The 22,764-nt window shown below is 47.0% G+C and overlaps 1 protein-coding gene across 1 annotated transcript in view; it reads right to left on the reverse strand.

Annotated features, from left to right (window-relative positions):
• Positions 1-22,764, reverse strand: part of STK10 (serine/threonine kinase 10) — an 85,141-nt gene that overhangs the window by 41,464 nt on the left and 20,913 nt on the right. The window contains exon 2 of the mRNA XM_030574191.1: positions 22,547-22,711. Within this exon, the coding sequence (XP_030430051.1) occupies positions 22,547-22,711 (165 nt within the window). The remainder of the gene's footprint in view (positions 1-22,546; positions 22,712-22,764) is intronic.

The raw sequence follows: 22,764 nt of genomic DNA on the forward strand, positions 1-22,764 counted from the left end.
CTATAGCTGTAGCCCACGAAAGCTTATGCTCAAATAAATTTGTTAGTCTCTAAGGTGCCACAAGTACTCCTGTTCTTTTTTGCAGATACAAACTAACATGGCTGCTACTCTGAAACCACTCAATATTTATAATCCTTGGCGAGCACAGGATCCGAAGCTGCTAGGATGCAGATTGCACAGCCTTCTCAGGAAGCTGCCTCCTAAAACTACAAAGGTTGGTGTAGAGATGTGGCTAGCCAGCACAGCCCCCTCCCCCCTCACATCAGGAGTCTCACATTCAACAGTAGAGCCAACAAAGTCTGGGCTGGCTTTCTTATGAGCAGTTAGGAGAGGGGCTTTGGCAAACATCCTGTTTATAATAATTTTTTCAATGCAACAAGTTCAGGACTTCCTTAGCAAAGCCTGCTGAGCACATCTATGGGTCTGAGCTCCAGAAGAGGAAATTTAGCCTGAACAATAGCTTTTTTTTTTTCCCTTTTCACTCAAATTGTTAAAGCAGTCACAAATCTCCTGGGTTACACTCTTCAGTCTTTGGTTAACACTTTGTATACTGTACGTGCAGCAGCACCCAACTACATGCTGGGTTTGTATTGGTTTTCATCACAGAGGGACCTAAGAGACAAAAGACAGACTGCTGACCACATCCTGTTAATGCCACCAGAAGTCACAAGGACCACTGATACAGAGGGTCTAGAGAGATCTCTTTACCGAAAGTGCAACAAGCAATCTCCTGTCTAGCCCTGGCACCAGATACTAAGATGGGGACTTTACCTTCACCACCTTTGTCCCCAGCAGCAAGGAGAGTATTTCAGATTCTTGTAGCCACTACAGATGTTGACAGGTTGCAGCCAACTGCACAGACCTGAGAAGGATGCTGTGGGATGTTGTACTGATCTAGTTTTCAGTTTAACAGAAAGTCCTGAGCTGCACCAAAGGGGTTAATTTTGTCCCCCAGAATCAAGCTCATGGGCACAGCCACCTTTTTATGATCAAAAGGGAGAATAGACTCAACAGAATCTTGCAACAATAGTTGGGCACCTTTTATGTGGGAGATTTGATCACTGTTGCATGGTAGTGCCAGGCAAGAACCCTCCCACGCCCTCTTCTTGCACTCGGAACGCTCCAGTAAAGCAGCAGGAAGGGGATTTTAAGAGGGTTCGAAGAATCCACACTCCTTCCAAGTTTTTCCAAACCGCTGCAGAGCACCTGTCCCTCCCCTTGCTCTTTGCGCAGCCAGCCAGCAGCTGTATTTATACAGAAAGGGCCACAGGAGGGACATGCATTCCCCATATGGAAAGTGTGAAGCTCATCACCTCCCCTCAGAAAATGCACATTTAATGTCAGGAGTGCTTCTGACTCAATGATTATAGAACTTGTGCTGTGTCACCGATTTGCTCCTTTGCAGAAAAAGTAATTCTCTCAGTAGGTAAAGAAGGAACGGTGCACTGGACCACCTGGGCTTTCACTGCGATTTCAGCTCCATTAGGACTCTTTAGATTTGGTAAAAAAAGAACCCAGAACAATCCTCATTCCCCAAGCCTGCAATAAGTGAACACACCCAATTTTCCAGCAAAGCTGATGAGCACATGAAGCCCAGTAACTTGCCTGTACCCGCACATTTCCAGGAGATACTCAAATTTTTGATACAGGGCCTCAGGCTCCTAGGGTCTTGCTGAAGTCACTCTAGTGCTCTGAAAAATAAAAACTCACAGAGGACAAGTGTCACTTTCTGCATTTTCCACTGCTTCTACTAGAAGCTGCAGTTCACTGGTGCCCTGCCACAAAAACATTTAAAAAAATGTTCTGCTCCCATCAAGTCACAGTTAAGGACAAGCACTCCCCAAAACAATGTCACAGCTAAGAATGAAGAGTAAACTGAGTTTTTTCTCACCCACCAGCCATTGCATTTGCCCGTGCAGAATGGGTGTGGAACAAATTTGATGGAAGAAGTTTGAGGAGGGGAGGAAGCCTGCTAAAGGGTTTACAATGAAGAGACCCAAACCTGCAAGTGATCAGATTCTTGCATGGTTTCTGGTTTCAAGTGAATTTCCTCTCTCTTTCACAGAGCTCTCCTTTGCCCCTTCCATCATCCAACACAGAGCAGGAAGTACGTTTCTTTATAAATGGTTTCAATCTTCCTGTAGCAAGTTTAGCGAGCTCATTCCACACAAGCATAACTATTTTTTCTAGGGTGTGTTTAAACTCAGGGCACTCTAAGGTATGTGGTTTCTCTCTTTTTTAAAAAGTTGGCATTTATTTGGACTACACACTGTAAGTTCGCATGGTGAGGAGCAGCTGATGTCTCTGAACTATCACTAGATGTAACAAAAGTTGGATTAAATGAGTCAGCTGACAGACAGGAAGCGTCATCTGGGGGGTTCTTGTGCAACAGGAGCCTGTTGTCACTCCAGCTCCCCAAAGTTCCCTGGGAATGGACACTTGTGTTCCCCAGCACAGCGAGTGGAGGTTGTTTGATAGGTTTGGCCTGCAGAGAGATTAAGAGTTTGTATGGGGAAAGGGGGGGAGTGATGAACCCAACTTTGTTTGGATCAATAAATTAAGCCTCTCAATGAAGCTCTCTTCTTGACCAGCTAAGAGGCATGAAGGGTCACATAAGCCTATGGACTGAGCACCCCTGTGGTCTCAGGAGGGACATCTCCAGGTCAAGGATGAGTCATGGTGGTCATTCAAGACCAAGCGGGGAGCCCAGAGTCAATAGAACCGTTTCTGCCCACCTACAATGCTGCAGAGGTGTTATCTTTGTGCTGAACAATGAGCAGACTATTGCTTCTTAACAGCAACACTGCTCTGGAGCATCAAGGCTGCTATTAGATGGTACAAACTGTGCTAGGCAAATTGACAGCAGTGTTTAAATGTTCCAGGTCATCTCCCTTCATTTAAACATTTATTACTGAGCAGCTCACAACTCCTGGGTGCTGGATTGTGTACACCCCCAGGGATGTATTCTCCTCGACCCCAGCCACATGGGCTGAACAGCAGCAACTTCCTCTACAGAACTGTGCTGAGGTTTTTAACCTTTCTGGCTAGCAGCAGGCTGCTTTTCGCACAATTCGACTACAACAAAAACAATAAGCGGCAGCATCTTGCAGCTGTGTGCGCTAGGTGGAGCAGGGTTTGAAGCAGGAGAAGTCTGTGCCTCTGTGCCACAACCACCTGTCAGTGTCCCACTCCCACATTCTTTGCAATACTACTGCAAGGCCCATGTGGGAAGCTTACGATCTCCCCTCGTCACATAAGCTGAAAGTGCTCTGGGCACCATCCTTTCACATTAATCATGTGACACGATCAAACTCTCATTTATCTGGAAGGCTGGAAAGTGCCAGCATTCCAAGGGTTAATTTCTAGGGAAAGGGGAAACCACTTGATGGGGAAGATGTGACATTGCAGTGCAAAGAATCATCTGGTGCTGCTGGCTGCAGATTCGCTACCCCGGTATAGAATGTTTACAGCCTTCTGAATAAACACACTGATGCTGTTTTTGGTGGTGAGGGGCAAGATGTGAGGCCCATGGTTTTTGTCCCATTTACAAGCTCTTGCTGTAAAAGCTAGGAACTGCCTGATCTGCTGCACTATGTGCTTCATTTACACCTATACAGAAATTAGACTAAACTAATCATATACTTTCCACCTTCCCCCTTCCTATGAATTCCCACTAAGCCTGCACCTAACTCACTAGCAGTGGCTAGTTATGTCTTGTTTTTAGGCTACTTCCCACATCAGTTTCCCCTTTCACACCCCACCCTGGCCCAGTGTTAATATTTTTCATGCTGGAGCAGCCAGCCATCCTTTAGGAGACCATGTTGCCACTGCAGATCTGGATTGAAAAACAAAAGGAAACTGAGTAGCGGGAATGGTGAGTGGTGTGGGGCAGGGGAGAGGAAGAGACACACTCCTAATGACAAAGCCACTGTGTGTGTATGTATGTGTGTATCATGAACTCCAGCTCAGCGTCTGTATCTCGGCCTGGGAGGCATTAACCCATATTTCCTGTTGTGCCTCGAAAAGCAGCACCCATTGATGTTTACAGCCAGATGGAGTGATCCATCTGTTTGAGCAGCAACAATCCTGACAGGTGTGTATAGGGGGAGGGGATAAAGAGATGATCTATTTCTCCAGCCCTGCAGGGAGTTTGCCCACACCCTCTTACAAAGTCTGCTTGAAATCACAAGACTGTTTAATTACAGGCCAGGGCAGTATTTCTACAACAGTGTGGCTGCCACCTCAGCCCAGAAGAGGATTCCATCTCCTCTCTCCCTTTCCAAAGTTATCCCTATAAATGAAATATTTTCAAGGAGGCCTCTGCCTACAGCAGGAAGGCCAAAATTCTCCCATGAGCTGAATGAGCAACCCATGCACCCCTCAGAGCAAGGCTCTGCTCTCAGTGACCTGCATTGCCAAGCAGGCTGCTGCCTTCTGAACCAACCAGAGACTTTTCAGATTCAATGTCTGCATTCCTAGGTACCAGGCATTGCAATAACCACTCATTACCAGCAGTTTCAGTTTTTCCATGTTTAGAAGCATAGCTGCCACGAGAAAAGTGGCCATGCAGCAGCAGAGAGTAGAAGATCATTCTCACCTGCACACAGGGCTGGCTCCAGGCACCAGCGCAGGAAGTAGGTGCTTGGGGCGGCCAATGGAAAGGGGTGGCACATCCGGGTCTTTGGTGGCAATTCGGCGGCGGGTCCCTCGGCACCTCTCAGAGGGAAGGACCAGATGTGGAATTGCCGCCAAAGAATGAAGCGGTGTGGCAGAGCTGCCGCCGAAGTGCCGCCAATCGCGGCTTTATTTATTTTCCCTTTTTTTCCCCCTTCACTGCTTGGGGCAGCAAAAAAGCTGGAGCCAGCCCTGCCTGCACAGTTCACTGCAGTAGAGCTGATTTGAAGAGGGGATGGGGAAGGAGGAGGAGAGAGTCAGGAGCACATGGTACTGAGGTGCGTTAGTAGCAAAACGTGTTCAGGAGTTGTAGATCTCAGCAAGAGCTGAGGTTTCTTAGCATATATCACACCCACTTACTGGAAAAGCAGAAGCAACATAGCAAATAGCAGCAAGCCCTGTGAATCACAGACTTCTACTATGCAGTGCTGAGTTAGTCAAGCCTGAATAAGCAACCCCAATTCAGCACAAATGCTTTACAGCAGGACAAAAAGGTAGACGGGATTCTCTCGGGAGTCCAGGGTAAGAGGGCCCAGACTACCTCAAAAGCTTCTGGTATCACAGGGGAGAGACCAGATAATTGAGCTCTAGATTAGAGAGAGCATGGTGAGGGAATCAGAAAAATGGCTAACAGGGATTTCCACCTACTAAATAAAAAAAGCCATTTGGATTCCACTAAGTGTCAGGAATATCGCTGACAGAACATCTTTTCCCTGTTCTGTTGCTCAGGAGATTCTTCCCGTGAACAAATTCAGAAAAGTGGGGCCTTGGCGCTCTCCTTTCAAGCGCTGAAATACAAAGTACAATTCTGCTCAGAAAAGCAACTTCCTGGGTGCATGTGTCAGCATCCTCTCTGCCAACATCAGCCACTAACATCTTCACCCCTTTACACTCATTAGCAAGGCAGAGCCAGCAACTCTGAGTGAGAGCGGGATTCCCCTCCTTGTGTACATCAAGCTGATTAACACAATTTAGTAAAGAATTATACCCAGGCAGTCCACTGAAAGCACAGAGTCCTCAGTAATGTCTGTAATCTCTTATTACAGTAATGATATTGTGAAAGGAAAGAAGCCAGCCTGACTCTCAGAGTCCAGGCTGCATTTGCAGGGATGGCGGTGAGAACATTCCCACTTACAAAACCGAGTACATGTTCTGAAAAACAAAGAGACAAGAAAACTCCACAAGACCAATGTTATGTGGCGTCACTTTTCTGAGTGCAACCTCTAAGCTACATGAAGGCAGGGTCTGCTTTAATGGTAAAGAGACAGTCCACCTCCTCCTTCCACTGTAAGGAGATGGAAAGCAGGAGGGCTAATAATATACCAGGGAAAAACACTCTTACGCAGTGTCAGTTTGGGTGAAAATCACCAGTCATGTTCTGTTGATTAAATTTCAACAGCCCACTGGCATTAGGTAACAGCCGGTTGGTTGCCTTGGTAATAATCATCCCCATGATGGGTGAAGTCTTTCCATTTTCATTTCTAAAACCCAGTTCCTCTAACTGATTGCATCATCTGTGATTAACAGGAAGTCACCCCACTAGCTTCAGAGAAAGAGAGAAGCAGATTCAGGATGATAAAATCCATTCAATCCCTTTAAACAAGTCCCCATCTATATCTCAAAAGGGGACTGGAGCTATTTGGCACTGCAGTTAAACTGCAGAGAAAGAGAAAACAAGTGCAAAAGATTTCAGCGGCAAACCTGGCACCACCCCTTCCTCTTTTAAAAAGAGCCATGGCCTTTGGTCCATTCCTTCTCCCCTCCGCCCAGTCACCCTGCAATGCAAACATTTCAGATCAGTGTCCCTGACACACTCTGGGTGCAGCACGTATTCCCCTCCCACCCTCCCCAGCTATACATGATGCTGGGGGAATTCACCTTTAGAACAGTATCCTCTATGTGAACTATCCCAACCCACTGAAAAAATTTCCTGCCTTAGGTGCAGGATAGACTCTCCCTTTGTAGCACCCAGCCCAGGAAAGGATCATGTTTCCTGGCAAGCTCTTTAGATAGAAAATGCTGGCATCCTTTCACCACTTTAACAAAGTGACTCTTGAGGTATTCGGGTTGGCAGAGGCGGAAGGTGTGGTTCAGAGGCAGACCAGTCTGCAGCAGGCTGCTCCCCGAGGGGACGTAGTACTAACTCTCCCCTCCAGACTATGCACAGACACAAATTGGCAACTTTCCTTAACCCATCCATAATGCTCTTTCAACATCCATTGGCAGAAGCTGAGAGGCACTGGAATGATGGGAAACAGGTTGGTCTCCAATCAAGGAGAGTCAGGCCATCTCTAGGACACTCTGGACTTGAATGAACAGATCAAATATACACAACATCTCAGGGAAGCTTCTTCCCATGGATTTGTAGTTTTGATGCCAGAACAGGATAAGCAATGTAAAAAATCCACCATCCACAAAGAGGAAAAAGAACAGTCTTACTGGGTTGGTAAACTCCAGCTCTCTGGGCTTATTTTAGCACACTAGGTTTAACTAAGAAGCAAAAGTGGCTGCAACAACCCTGAGAGAGTCCAAAGTTTGCACCCCAATAAAGCAAGGTCTGCAGAGGACGGAAGGGTGAAAAGCAAAGACAGCGCTTCATGTATTTGTATTATGGCAGCATTAAAGGCCTCAACCCAGATCAGGGCCGTATTATCCTAGGTTGTGTACAAAATGCAGAAAGGGCCATTTGCTGCCCCAGAGCTCACAACCTAAATCATGAATGGCCAAACTCGCAGATCCTCCAAGCCACATACAATAATATTCAGAAGTTTGAGAGCCAGGCGTGCCTGCCAGGACTCAAAGCTCCCGCTTTGCGGCAGGGTAGTGGGGCTAGAGGCTGAAGCCTTGAGCCCCGGCAGGCCCCTCCCATGAGGCTAAAACCCCTAGACTTCCCTCTCTGCTTGGCAGAAGCCCCTACCTCCACCATCCCGCCGCAGGGCAGAAGCCCTGAGCTGCCCCTAGTCTGGTAGGCAGAGAATGGGGGAAATGCAGGGGCCCCATGGGCCACACTTTAACTGTAAAAGAGCCACATACAGCTCAGGAGCTGCAGCTTGGCCACCCCTGGTCTAAACAGACGAGACTCATAGACTCTAGGACTGGAAGGGACCTCGAGAGGTCATCGAGTCCAGTCCCCTGCCCTCATGGCAGGACCAAATACTGTCTAGACCATCCCTAATAGACATTTATCTAACCTACTCTTAAATATCTCCAGAGATGGAGATTCCACAACTTCCCTAGGCAATCTATTCCAGTGTTTAACTACCCTGACAGTTAGGAACTTTTTCCTAATGTCCAACCTAAATCTCCCTTGCTGCAGTTTAAGCCCATTGCTTCTTGTTCTATCATTGGAGGCTAAGGTGAACAAGTTTTCTCCCTCCTCCTGATGACACCCTTTTAGATACCTGAAAACTGATATCAGGTCCCCTCTCAGTCTTCTCTTTTCCAAACTAAATAAACCCAGTTCCTTCAGCCTTCCTTCATAGGTCATGTTCTCAAGACCTTTAATCATTCTTGTTGCTCTTCTCTGGACCCTCTCCAATTTCTCCACATCTTTCTTGAAATGCGGTGCCCAGAACTGGACACAATACTCCAGTTGAGGCCTAACCAGTGCAGAGTAAAGTGGAAGAATGACTTCTCGTGTCTTGTTTACAACACACCTGTTAATGCATCCCAGAATCACGTTTGCTTTTTTTGCAACAGCATCACACTGTTCACTCATATTAAGCTTGTGGTCCACTATGACCCCTAGATCTCTTTCTGCCATACTCCTTCCTAGACAGTCTCTTCCCATTCTGTATGTGTGAAACTGATTGTTCCTTCCAAAACACAAGATGAGGAGGAAACAGAAAAATAGGGACTTGCCCAAGGCCGCTCAGCAGATTGTTGGCAGACCTGGAAACAGAATCCAGGGCTCCTAAGAGCTAGCCTAGTGCCCTACCCATTGGACCACACTGCTTCTTCCACGCTTGTACATCAAGGTAGGTGAAGACCAGCACTGTTCATTGGAGCTGATGTACTGTTGCAATGTGCTTCTTCCGTTCCCACTGCTGAACATCCCTGTAGGACTTTGCCAGCAAGCTACTTCCGTAATGCAGACTCCCTAGTATGACCTGGGCAACAGCCTGAACATTACAGACCAGTCGAAGATTAGCAAAGCCTGACATTCTTCTGTGTCAAAAGTAAACAAAACAGGCAGCATCCAACCGCAGTTATCAGTTTCAAGAGGCTTGGCACTGGCTGAGTCTTGCTAGAACATAGCGTTGCTAGATAAGATCAGCAGCGGATCATATATTAGAATGAGCCATCAACAGAGGTATTCCCCTTTCTCCAGCTTTTTGTGCAGTAAGAAGCAGAAAAAGCTGATTCAGTCTAATTGAAAATCCAGGTCTACTGTACCTGGGAGTCTACCACCTTGCTCACAGCCTCCCAAAGCTCATTTCACGTAGATCAGGCCTCTCCCTCTCTCCATATTCTATAGCAGGTATGTGTGTGCATGCACGCACACATTACCGGGCAGCATTTCATGATGGGGCCTAGGGGGTGCAGAAGTTTAAACTTCTGTGAAAAGAAGGTACTTGCCATTGATAAAATGAGAGGGCAACAGTAATATTAGCATTATGATACAGAACAAGCAGACTAAAGGAAGCAGATAGCCTGCTCTCCCTTTGGCCTATTTGGCAGAGCAGTGGTTCTCAAACTTCATTGCACTGCAACCCCCTTCTGACAACAAAAATTACTACATGACCCCAGGAGGGGGACCAAAGCCTGAGCCATCCTGAGCCCTGCCACTTGGGTGGGAGGACCAAAACCAAAGGCCTTCAGCCTCAGGCCAGAGGTCTGTAATCTGAGCCACGCTGCCCAGAGCTGAAGCCAAAGCCCAAGCCCTGTCGCCCAGAGCTGAAGCCCTCAAGGTGCAGCTTCAGCCCTTGGTGATGGGGCTCGGGCTTCAGCTCTGGGCCCCAGCAAGTCTAATGCCAGCCCTGGCGACCGCATTAAAATGGGATTGCGCCCCACAGTTTGAGAACCGCTGTGGCAGATGCATGACCAAGTTCTGATGCAGAACTATGAAGCTGGGCAGTTCTGCCAACCGTAAGAGGAGAGACTCCATTTGCCACAACTCACCCTCCTTAGAAGAGCTATTAACGTAAGAGAACAACTTTTCCCTCTGCACGCTGACTGAAAGCTAGTCTGCTTCACACTGCTACAAGTTACACCCCACCATTAACTTCCCTCTTTTTCCCCAAACACCTGGACTATCTCCTTCAGGAACATAGGAGAGCACAGAATACAAAGTTGTTGGATTTTGGTTTTACTGCTCACAAACTGGCCTCAAATTTGACTGACTCCACTCTGGGTTGAGGGCTTTTTTGTGTTTTATTTTTAATCACATAAGCATTGTACTGATCAGTGAAAGTCAGTTTCAATTTTGTTACAAAGTCCAGGGGATATCCCTGGTACCTTAATCCACATTCCTTTCTTCAATAAAAGAGTAAAGTCCAAGGGCTAAACTCCCATCAGAAGACGAATGAAAGACAAAACAACACATTCCTACACCTACTTAGCTTGGCACCTTTATCTGTGCCCTTCTGTTTCCCAATACATGCTGGAAGAGAGGGGTGCCAGTTCCACTGCCTTCAGGTTTTGAATTTGGCCCATATGATGCTTGTGAGCTGCTGGTGAACTGTCTGGCACATTTAACATCAAGACTGAATGTCCTTCTAAGAGAGATGCTGTAGCTCACCAGTAAGTTCCTGAGCAAGAACGTATAGCCTGTTTTATGCAGGAAGTCAGACTAAATGACCATAATGCTCCTTTTTGGACTTAACAGCTATGAATTTGCCTACATAGCCCCGGGCCCCCACAGGATCTGCTCCAAATGGCCCAGGGGTTTAGAGAGTCTTTCATAAACTCCATTTCATAGAATTCTGCAAGGTCAGCATCACACCCACACAGAAATGCACTAAGGGCCAACGAACAATCAGCATCCACTCCACCCCATCGGCAGCACTCTCCCTCCTAGGCAGCAACAGGCCCTTGTGCATGCTAGAGATCTCTGGTTACTCCATAAAATAATAGCGAAACCCTCATTGCTAATACAGTAAAAACTCAAATGTCAACAGCTTGTCTGACATGGCAAATATTCTGTAGGTGGAAGTGAAATAATTAGCTCTCTGTAAGACAGGCAGCTACAAGCTTGCCAATATTCTTTACAAGAAAAGGGCACTATTTACCAGGGACTTGAAGGATAATAGATCATTTTCCCAGAACAAAATAACCTCCATGGAGAAATATTTGGAATAAAAAAAAAGATCAATCCCCATCAGCACAGGAAGAGGCAGCAAGACAACAGGTTCAAACCGCCCCCCAAAAAACCACCACACATCTTTTTGGACTTCACAATGGAGAGCTTTATCTATAATGAAGCATGAGGACGATAATCGTACCACCACTTAACTCTTGTACAGTACTTTTCATCTGTAGAGCTCAACGTGGTTTACAAAGGAGGTTGGCATCATTATACGCATTTTCACAGATGGGGAAACTGAGGCACAGCGAGGGGAAGTGACTTGCTCAACATCACATAGCAGGTCAATGGCAGAGCCAGGAATGAAACCCATGCCTCCTGATTACCAGTTTGGTGCCATATCCACTAGACCACACCACCTCTCATTCAACTGCCAACATTCCCATGTTGGATGTATGTTGAAATGCAGAGTTCCTGAGAGACTGGAATGGAGCTTGGTAACAGTCTTTTCACTGCTAAGTAACCACTTCAAACATACTCCAAGCTAGCAGCAGCCCACAGTCATCAGCATATGAAGGTACCCTCCAAAATAAATTTGTTGTCTCAGTCCCGTTCTTTGTGGCTACATGACAGAACCACCATCACAACAGCACCCCATTGGCAGTCTCAGCAACGAGGCCAAAGAATAAGTGGGTCATAAAGTGATGCTATGAATGATGCTATCACAGCAATCTCATCATTACCTTGTGTTCCTGTCTGCTGTATCCACTGGCTGAGTTGCAGTCTTAGGCTTGGTCTACACTACACAGTTAGGTTGATGTTAGCTGCCTTATGTTGACCTATGTCAGAGCCTACACTACAGCCTTGCTCCCGCCAATGTACATGTCCTACTACACCCACATAACTCCACCTGCATGAGAGCTGCAGGGCTTATGTTGGTGTAGTTAGGGCAATGCAGTGTCTGTGTTTATGCTGTATTCCTTACATTGGCTGCTGGCTAGAGCCATGAAATTGACAAGAAAGCCCGTTCCCCAGCTGGGCCTCCGCTCCGAGCTGTCCCCCAGACTCCGGGCTTGAGCAGCCCTCTGAGCTCCCTGCTCTCTACTGGGAGTATGTCAGCCAACTGGACTCCGGGTGCAGATCTCCCCGCCAGAGGTAAGAAGCCTCAGGTGGTTACCTCCCCTTCCCAGCAGGGATCGAGAGCTGGGAAGCAGCTGAGCTTGGGGGGGGGGGGGGTGGGCGGAGGGAGCCTGGCTCTCAGCCCGAAACTGCCCCTCTTCAGTTGGTGGAAGTGCTCCTGGTGAGCGCACACACCACCGACAGAAGGAGGGTAGCATGGGCATCAGCCACTGAAGTAATTACTGCTGTGGCTGTAAGTCGACCTAACATAGGTCGACTTAGATTGCAGTGTAGACATGCCCTTAAACTAAGCTCTTCATGGCAAAGGCCATCTCTATTATACACCTGCACAATGCCTAGCATAAGGAGGCTGGGGTCTCTAGGTGCTATCGCAAATACAAATAACCAATCCTCCTCCCCTCTGCACTGCAAGGTGGGCCCTACAGGGCGCGCTGAAACACACTGGCAGAGGGAGGCATTGGCAGCACCTTGCATTGCTGCTCTTGGGTGCAGACAGACTGTTAACCTCAAAGGCACCTCAGACATTATATCCCCTTAATTAAAGGTTTATTTTGAGCCTCTGAGCACAACTGCCAGTCTGTGCCCAGTCACCTGGTTTAGTAACCAGGGAAAGCTCCCTTCTTTGCATTGTCAGGATTTAAAAAGAAGTCCTTCCAGCTGTGCAAGCCACTAAAGCACAGATCCGTATCCCAGGGACTCCTCTGAGCCAGACTCGCACTCTGAAGTAGCGAAACACTTCCTTAAACTAACGACTGAGAGCTGGGGAGGGACATTCCCATTCGAGTTCAAAACCAAGCACAACACAGGTTGAAACACTTCCAATTTAATCAAATGGATGCAAAGGCAAAGACAAGTCCATTCCCCCAGTAAGCCAGAGTTAGTTTCTTTGGACATCACAGGAAGTTTAACTCCCGGGCCATTGGCGTTTCCACTTTCTGACCTGTCAGTTTGATTAGTCTCATTACTCAACTTCCTCGTGGGAAGAACAAGCCAAAAATACAAGCAGGCAACAGATTCCAATCACTGCTCTGGAATCAGGCATGGAGCATGCCCATGGCTACTGGGAGCTGCCATCTTTGTGAAGGGATGGGTCACTTGTCACCTCATGCCAAGGGCATGACAACTGCAGTATCCTGTTTTCAAAGGAACAAAGCTGCATGACTCCACTTTGTACAGAGGTCATCACAGGGAGGGATAAATGCAAAGCCTGACTGGTAATTCACGAGTCTCCCCCTTCCATCTGAGTGGCCAATCCCAGTAATTAGAGCCTTTGAGATTGTGCTCTGGCCTTTAAGTACCTAACTGCAGAGTTTGCTGCTGTGGTACTTATCTAGCTGCTTCATGCAGTCCAGAAGCATATTCGTAATGAGAAACCACCTCTCCCTCTTTGTTGTGCCCAAATAGCTGGGCTCACATGCCTGGTCTGAACACCTAGGACAAAGCCTTTACTGTTGGAGGGTTTTCAGTTGGAATTTGCTTCCCGCACTGATCTGATATGGCTTGAGTTGGGCTGGCCTTCAAGGAATGGTTTAAAGGCCTCTTCACTCAGGCTTTTGCCTGACGGGAAGAGGACTAAAGATTTAACAGCTGAACATTCAGGAGGAGCCTGTCAATTTCAGTTAAGATTCACCAATTTGAACAGTCCAATGTTTGTGTCTGAAAGGTTATGGGTGTAGGTGTGTTTTTAAAGGAATCACAGTTTAAGATAAGCTGAATTACATCAAGCACATGTTTCCTGACATTTTACTGACACTATAGATTACAACTGAATTTTAAAACTGTTACTTCGTTATGATACTGGCTATTCACTTTTTGCACACATCTATCAGCATTTCACCGGGGAGAGCCACTAGTTGGCTTTCCTTCTGTTTCTAGTCAACTTTGAGCTTTAGGGCATGGCTACACTTGCAGATGTAGAGCACTGAGAGTTAAACCTGCCTTCAGACAGCGCAGTAGGGAAAGCGCTGCAATCTGTCCACACCAACAGCTGCTTGCGGCACTCACAGCAGCGTTGGGAGCGGTGCATTATGGGTAGCTATCCCAGCATGCAAGTGTCTGCAGCGTGCTTTTCAAATGCAGGGGGTGGAGTGGAGTGTGACAGGGAGCGTGTTGTGTGTATGTGGGGAGAGAGAGTGGGTTTGGGGGGGGGCTGAGAGCATGTCAGCAAGCTGTCTTGTAAATTCAAACAGCAGCAGATCCCCCCACCCCTCTCCCTCTCCCTCTCCCTCACACACACACCATTCCACAGTAACGGTTGCTTTGTCTCGGAGCCAGCTGTCAGAAACGGAGCTTTCAAAGGCCATACCTCCATTCCTAGGCGAGTTCAAAACAATGAGAAGAGTGGCCACTTGACTTAAGGGGATTATGGGACGTTTCTGGAGGCCGATCAGAATGCAGTCATATAACACCTCATTCACACTGACGCCTGGGCATTGGAGCTAGGGCGCAGCAAACGTTATTCCTCTTGCCGAGGTGGAGTACCAGCAGCGCTGTAGCCACGGAGTCAGAGCGCTCTACGTGCCTTGCCAGTGTGGATGGGTAGTGAGCTAGAGCGCCCAGGGCTCCTTTATTGCGCTGTAACTTGCAAGTGTAGCCAAGCCCTCAGATTCTCCTACGTGATCACAGTGCTAGGATGCTTGGATTGGAAACAGCAGGGAAAATGTTTATTTGCATTTCTTAATTGTTTTTATGGAATATTTTTAAATCAATGGAAACATTTCCATGGCTCTCAGGGCTTTGTAAAAGCATTTTTAAAAAAAGAAAGAAAAAAGAGAGGAATGCTGTAAGATCAAAACTGCAACTTATTACTCATTGCAGGATGGGCTCTCAGTTTGGTTTTGAGTTACTGTATCATCCCCACCTGGAAGTACCTTCATTAATATCAATTATGTGCAAATTTTATGTTCTTGGCACTTCATTTAATAAAATCAGTGATGGTGCAGGTAGGGAGTAACATGGCGAGATAGGATTTACCTCCATCCCATCTATAGTGCCCTCGTATTTATGGGTAATGAAATTAAGTTCTCAGGCTATCCTTCTGAAAGTGTTGTGCAGGTTTCCTTTGAGGACTGACAGGTCAGATAGAGGGATTGCTTTGTGAAAGGTGTTCACCCACAGGGCATAGCGTGTTTTTGTCTATCATCATTTTCCTGTGTGAGTTCATTAAAAAAAAAACTCTCTCCGGTACAATAAAAAACCGACATTCACTAGATGATCTAGATAAGGCAGAAGCACCCCACCTCAAAGATAAATATTCCTGCTGCACCTGTAACTCTAAGCTTGTCAATACCTTGGAATGTATGACTTTCTGGTCATATACCAGGTGTGGTAACAAGCATTAGAAGACTCAGTGGAACAGTGAGCCTGTGGTAGCAAAATACAAGGAGCAGATGCTCAGCTAGTATAAATTGTCATGGCTCCACTGATTTCGACACCAGCGGAGGATAAGCCCCCAGGTCCAGGCAATTTCACACCTAGCAAAAAGCCAATTACTCATTTAAGCAATCTGCAGGAGCCAGTTTGTGTTACCCTGTTTCAGTCCTCAGAGTGAACTACCTGGATATCAGAGTCCAAACAAGCATACCCCAAAATCCAAGGACGTGCTAACGCACAACAGCCAGGCAGAGATTAACTGGATCATGTAGCAGTCACATCTGAGTTCCAGGGCATCGGTAAGTATTTAGGAACAAAGAGCAGCTAGTGAATCCTCTGCTGTGCTTGTGCAGTGGCTCTCTGGTTAGACCAAGTTTGGGGTGAATTTTAGTGACACAGATATAAGCATTGGTTGATGAGAGACCTAACAAGGGCAGGAACTGTGCTGTCTCCCCTGTGCTGCATTGAGGTTTTTTTAGGGTCAATCACAGTATAAGTGTTCAAAGCACTTTCAGAGAGAAACATTTACTACAAAAGCACAAGGCAGTGCGTAAAGCACCAATTTAGACCTGCAACACTCCTGCTAAGTGAAATGTTAAACATTAAAACAAAACAGTATTAATTCCCAGGGGAAAGGACTCTGGGGGGAAAAAAACACAACACATCCTGGGAAAGTATCTTGTACACATGGTATCTGACGAATACACCTTTCTATGGCTCAAGCTTACTGTATAAGGGATATTTCCCTGGTATTTAAGGTTGTTACAGCTGGACTTAACATAGCAAATCTGATACTTCAGTGTCAGCTTTAAAAAAAAACAAAAAAAACCCACATTATTTCCAGTTAAAAGAAGTTAAAAGCCACCCAACACCTCACGGGACTCAGTATCCTGGGGCAACACGTAAAGAACTTTTTATGATGATGCAGGATTTTCAAGAATGCTTGGTATGAACTGGTACAGAGAAAGGGAACAGAAACCTGCTGAATGCACCATCTTGGTGCCATTTGCTTTTGATAAGGATTTTTTAAGTTGGGTGTTCCCAGAGCAAAGGCCATCACTAGAAATGGATGCAACAGGACATGCTAGTGTGAAAAGCTTAATTTCTTATCCAGGACTTCAGTTCTCCTCTCTAGTTACCTTAGTCTTATTTTTGCCCATACTGTCCCTCCCCATCCTCTCTGCCCCCTTGGATGACTACGACGGAGTGTAGCCTAATGTTCTCTCTCTTTGTCCCACCCCATCAGATCTGGAATGCAGACACAGACATGATCTTGTCCTGTGGGCAAGAGGACATGTGATGGTGCCATATGGATAGTTACATATGACCAGAAGTCAGAAAGCCCACACAGTGTCCATGTAATATGCACAATGATCAAAACAAACATGTTTCTCTGCCCACTGAAAATTCAAAGGGTTTTTGTGGTGGAAGTGAAATAGTTGCAAGGTAATGGAATCTGTTCTCCAGCTACTTCAGTTAGGTATTTATACATACAGAGCAGGCAAACTAGGCCAATTCCATAAACTGAGCCACTAAGCCAAGCCATTAGCTAAATAAACTCTGATGGCCTACAGATATGCTCCAGCAAAGGTAAGTTACCAGGCTGGGGTGTGAGGTTTAAGCTTTGGTCTCAGGAAAAAGCCCATTTACATGACAATAGAGGTTTAGTTTCATAACCACAGTTTATAGCAAAGCAGTAAAAATATACCACCCACAGCTTACTTCAATTAGAACCTCACACCTTATGGAAGAGTTTTGTAGACATTAAAGAGGGAGAGGGATAGCTTAGTAGTTTGAACATTGGCCTGCTGAACCCAGGGTTGTGAGTTCAATCCTTGAGGGAGCCATTTAGTAGGGATTTGGGGCAAAAATCTGCCTGGGGATTGGTCCGGCTTTGAGCAAGGGACTAGATGACCTCCTGAGGTCCCTTCCAACCCTGATATTCTATGATAGGGATTAAAGCAATAGGGTTTTATACAAATTACCCTAAAAACCTATTAATTTAACTTAGGTTTTTCAACCCACCTGTAAAATTCCATAGCAGGGAGATATGAATGATCCTCTATTCCAGTGGTCCCCAACCTTTTTCGTCTGGCGGGTGCCAGACGATGAGCCAGAGAGGACTGTGGCGGCAGACAAGCATCCGTCGAAATGCCCCCAAGCGGCAACATCAATGGGCGTCACCGTCGAAATACCACCGACAAGCTGCAGCATCCAGAGGCGTCACCACCGAAAATCGGTGGCATTTTGGCGGCGATGCCTCTGGATGACACTGCTTGTCGGCGGCATTTTGGTGGATGTTTATCCGCCAGCCAGTATGCGGGCACACGCAGACGCCCCGGCAGGCACCATGGCGCCCACAGGCACCGCGTTGGGGACCCCTGCTCTATCCATTCTACAGAATGGTCCAAGAAACCTACAGGTTTCAAGTCTGGTTTTACTGGGAAAAAAAAATCAATGGAAATACTCCCACTGACTTCAACTGGCCCAGGATTTCACACACAGAGGTTCTAATTCTGTGTTAAGTTCATAGGACTTTTCTATACAGGATGCAAAAGGGATATATTTGTTACTGTTAAACAGACTGTCAAGCTGTAAACCAAACTTCCTCTCTGGAGGTCAAAAGTCAGGTGCTGAGAATGAAGGCTGGTGGAGAAAACATCAATCCAAGAGCAGTTCCACCCCCACCCCTACCCCCAAAGAGAACACACACTTAAACAGATGGAGACATTTGAAAGTAGGAGACTGCAAGCTCCTCTGGCCCAGGGCCATTCCTTATCTGCTCTAAGCATTTCTACAGCTCCTAACACGTGCAGTATCTAGAATGAGGAAGACAGTGCATCCAACAGCTACTATATTCTCTCCCCAAGAGGAGGAAGTTCAATAGTGCCAACCCCAAGCATTCAAAAATCATGAGGCTCCGGCCCCAAAGAGTTATGAGATTATTTTTAACAACAGATATCGGGGGCAGGTGGTGGTGGTGGGGTGGGAATTGCCTTCAGGTTCCTGAGCCCATAGGCTGCACTCAGGTCACATTTGCAAGCTTTTCTCCCCAACCACAAGGGCTAAAAACTTGCTTTTATTTGCATGAGAATCTCCACCCTGGTTTAGTGCCCCAATTCCAACTGCTGGGCTTTAAGAAACGCACACCAAATATCGCTAGGCTCGCGATAAAAATCATGAACGTTGGCAACACTGCAATTCTGGGAGCTTCTTGGGGTTGTTTAGAAGCAGCACAAGCTTGCTTAGCTCTTGCCCAGATCAGAAGAAAGTGAAGTAAATCAGTAACTACTGGCACGGTGCATGGAGCACAGCATCAAGGTGATGTATTACAATTTAAAATTCCTCAGCGTAGAATGTTGTAATGAGGATAACTCCATCCCATAAAGTTCACGGGGTGTCCATACTCAGCACTGTTTACACCTGTGGCCTGCAGCAGGCTTTCACTCTCACACTCGAGAATGCAGGGGCTTCTTTTCACTCAACTTTATACAGCTCAGGGGATGCCTTGGACCAAAAGAAGGGTGAATATTTAGTTTAAAATGAACCTACTTCAGAGTCGGGAACATTTTATACACTCTGCCCCGTGCAGAAGTTAGCTCCACAAACACCGCACTCAGCTGTCTACCAAAAATGAGGCAAAACCCTGACCCCTAAACATGGGAACTGCGAGGGCAGCAACTGGAGCTCACAGCAACACTAAAAGCAGATGCTGCTGAATCCCAGGTTTCTTCACATCTTTTCTTTATTAATTCAGGAGCACTTGCTCTACCAGCTCAGTTAACTTCTCAATACTGGGGCCAGCACTGCAACATGGACTTCAGTCTATTAAGATTTCTGTGTCTGTGTCACGCAGGCTGCAGCTGTAACCCACACACTTTCGAGACAGAGATAAAATGAGTCTGTTCTACAGTCTTAGCTAACAGCCATTTGGCTTTTAGCTCATGAACTAAGCTCCAGAGGTCCCACATTCGATCCCGCCCACCGACAACCAGGGTCTGTCAGCATCACACAGCAATAAGATGCTGGGAGCGGAACATGGTACTGACAGGGAGGCTGAGTAAGTCATGACCTCCGCACTGGCTGGCGAAGCCCTGCAATGCCTCTACACTTGGGGCACTCCTTCATGCCACTCTCAGAACCCTGGGGAACCCCGTTGCACTGTTGACATGGCACAGCACAGCTGGAGTGTTCCAACAGGGCTTTGCTCCTGCACGGACCGTTTGAGCCAAAAACTCTATAGATTCTGCCTCTCTGGCTTCTGAACACCTCTATGAGAAAAAGGTTTTTACATAATTCTATTTAACAGAAATTTATCTTCTTAAAACAACAAAAAACAACCCACCCCTATTTGGATGCAAAAATTCCCCTACAATGTTTGCAACCCAAAAGCTGCAGCCTTGTATTTGTTGCAAGAGAATTTGGGAAATGTTGTTGACAGAAGCTAGGCTCTTGGGTGGGTTTGTACTCAGGCAACCAGCCTGAGCAGCGACCACACAGCTATTTTTGGTACACTAGCTGAATCAGAGCTGGCACATGTCTATCCAAGCAGGGAATTACACCTCCTAGCTGCAGTGTAGATGTAACTAAGAGTGGAACTGCCTGGCATGTTTACTTCCTACGAGCTCGGTGAAACATAGGAGTATTTAAATGAACGGCATAAACGGTGAAAGACAAATGCCACTTGCACATAACCAAAAATAGGACACTAGCCACCTAACAATGGACTGAGGTATAAGATGATTTCCTCTCATGGGAGGTTTTGATACCAGGGTATCTTGTTTCATTAGTTTCTAAAGGACTGTTTAATTTTAGTAGGTCAGCAGGCACTGACACATTACACAGAGCTTTGCATAGAAAAGCAGAGCAAAGGGGAAAGGCAGAATTTGCTACAGGAAGGAAGGAAAGCTTCCTACAGAGGGAGGAGGTGGGGACGAGAAGCTGATGTTTTAGAAAACAGAGGCCAACAAATAAATCAGGCTGACTAGTTAAAGTGGGGGGAAGCTGAAGGAGGTAGGAATGGAGTGGGGAAAGCTGTAGAGCAGTGGTTTTCAAACCTTTTTTTCTGGCGACCCAGTTGAAGAAAATTGTGGATGCTCACAGCCCAACAGAGCTGGGGATGAGGGGTTTGGGATGTGGTAGGGGCTCAGGGCTGGGGTAGGGGTGCGGGAGAGGGTCAGGGCTCTGGGCTGGGGGGGGCAGGCCCTGGGGTGGGGATGAGGGGTTTGGGGTGCAGAAGAGGGTTCTGGGCTGGGGGGGCTCAGGGCTAGGGATTGGGGCATGGGATTACCTTGGGCAGCTCCTGGTCAGCAGTGCAGCAGGAGTGCAGAGGCAGGCTGTCTGCCTGTCCTGGCACTGCGAACCGCGCTGCACCCTGGAAGCAGCCAGTAGCAGGTCCAGCTCCTAGGCAGAGCCACATAAGTGACTCCGCACAACTCTTGCCTGCAGGCACCGCCCCCATTGGCCAGAGTGCAGAGCCAGGGCTTGGGCAGCCTAGGAGCCAGACCTGCTGCTGGATACTTCCGGGGCATAGCGCGGTGTCAGACCAGGTAGGGACTAGCCTGCTATAGCCGGGCAGCACTGCCAACAGGACTTTTAACGGCCTGGTCAGCAGTGCTGACCAAAGCTGCCGCAACCCAGTGCCTTACATTCTGCAACCCACTACTGCGTTGTGACTTGCAGTTTGAAAACCACTGGTACAAAAGTAAGACAAGTCTGGACTCTAATCCTGAGCTTGTTGGTTAGTTTGACTTTTTGATTTCTGGCAAAGTCACAATGTCAGCGGACTCCCTGAATTCCCTCACGAGGAGAACGTTTGCCTTTCACTTTGCTGGAAGGTTATAGATTTATTTTGATGCTTGAACCTAAAGTGACACTTAAAATGAAGATCAGTTGCCATCTGAATGCTAGTTCTCAAGACAACGTGCAAACCGCCTTCCCTTCAGAGTTGCAGTGCTCATGGAAAGGAGGGTTTGAGTCTCACATTTAAGAGCTCAGATGCTGCACATTTAACCTTGATTTATAGCAAGCCACAGGAGACAGGGGAGAGCGTTAGTGTGCTTCTCAAAAAGGACACTGATACATGCTGGCACAACAGGCTTCAGTCTGGGCTGCATCCTAGCACACAGTCTAACATGAAGCAAGAGACCCTGGCGTTGGCATTTCATCTCTCAGATGCCAGTGACCTTACCAGCTAGCAGAGCCCTACATTCAGATTTCAGAAGCCACTAGTTTAAGTTTAACAGTGAGGGTAATTAATCATTGGAACAACTTTCCAAGGTTCGTAGTGGATTTTCTGTTATGGGCAATTTTTAAATCAAGATTGGCTGTTTTTCCTCTAAGACATGCTCTAGTTCAAACAGGAATTAACTCAGGGAAGTCACATGGCTTGTGCTACCAGGAGGTCAGACCAGATCAGAGTGGTCCCTTCTGGCCTATAATATATGAATAGAGAGTCTTCAGGAATCTGCTGGGAGGCTGTGAAGATGCTTGAGGGGAAGGGCATTAAGATTGCTTGGAAACACAACATCTTGCATGTTTATGGTTTGACATAGCCGTGAAGGCTTCTAGGGCCACCCAGATGTAGTTGCAAGAAGGGGCAGCTGTACTGGCAGATATGAACAGAGAGAGAACAGAATACATTGGTGAAGGATCTATATACACCCCAATTTCTGAAGCCCCATACAGGCATCCTCACTGACACATAAACCACAGTCTGAATCCAGCAGGGAAAGGGGAATCCTTCTCTAGCACCACAACCCCTTCTACCCTCCCTGCAGCCGCACGCTGAATATCAGAGGGTTTTCCTCTAACACAAGAGGAATGATTACTAAGTAGTGTATGCTGACAGACAAGGAACGGGGGAGTCTCGGGACCTTGTCTAGACTGTTTCTAAGCAGCTCATCCAACTAAAAGAAGAATGAGGGGGACCCAATGACTATGAGAACAGTGTCTAGTGTACACTTTGTGCCTTGCTCGCAACTGCCAGAGACTTTCAGAATGTTAGAGGCTCTACGGAGGTCGCTTTGCCATGAGCAGTGTTTTGTCTTCCAGCACAGCATGGAGAGAATGAAGAATGTACAAAAGAGGGGGTGGCATGCAGTAATAGCCTCTTACCCACAGTTTGCTGTCATGATAAAATGCTCCCAGGAGCTTGACAATGTATGGGTGATCACAGGTCGCCAAGATTTCAATCTCCACCATATAATCCTCCAGTTCCTCGTCACTCTTCGCCTCAATGACTTTTGCAGCGGCTAATGCCCCTGTCTCCTTATTCTTGGCCTGTAATGTAAAACCCACAATAAGTACATGGACTGAAGGAAAAAACAAGATGA

This window comes from Gopherus evgoodei, chromosome 8, assembly GCF_007399415.2.
Source record: "Gopherus evgoodei ecotype Sinaloan lineage chromosome 8, rGopEvg1_v1.p, whole genome shotgun sequence".
In the NCBI taxonomy this organism is placed as follows: Eukaryota; Metazoa; Chordata; order Testudines; family Testudinidae; genus Gopherus; species Gopherus evgoodei.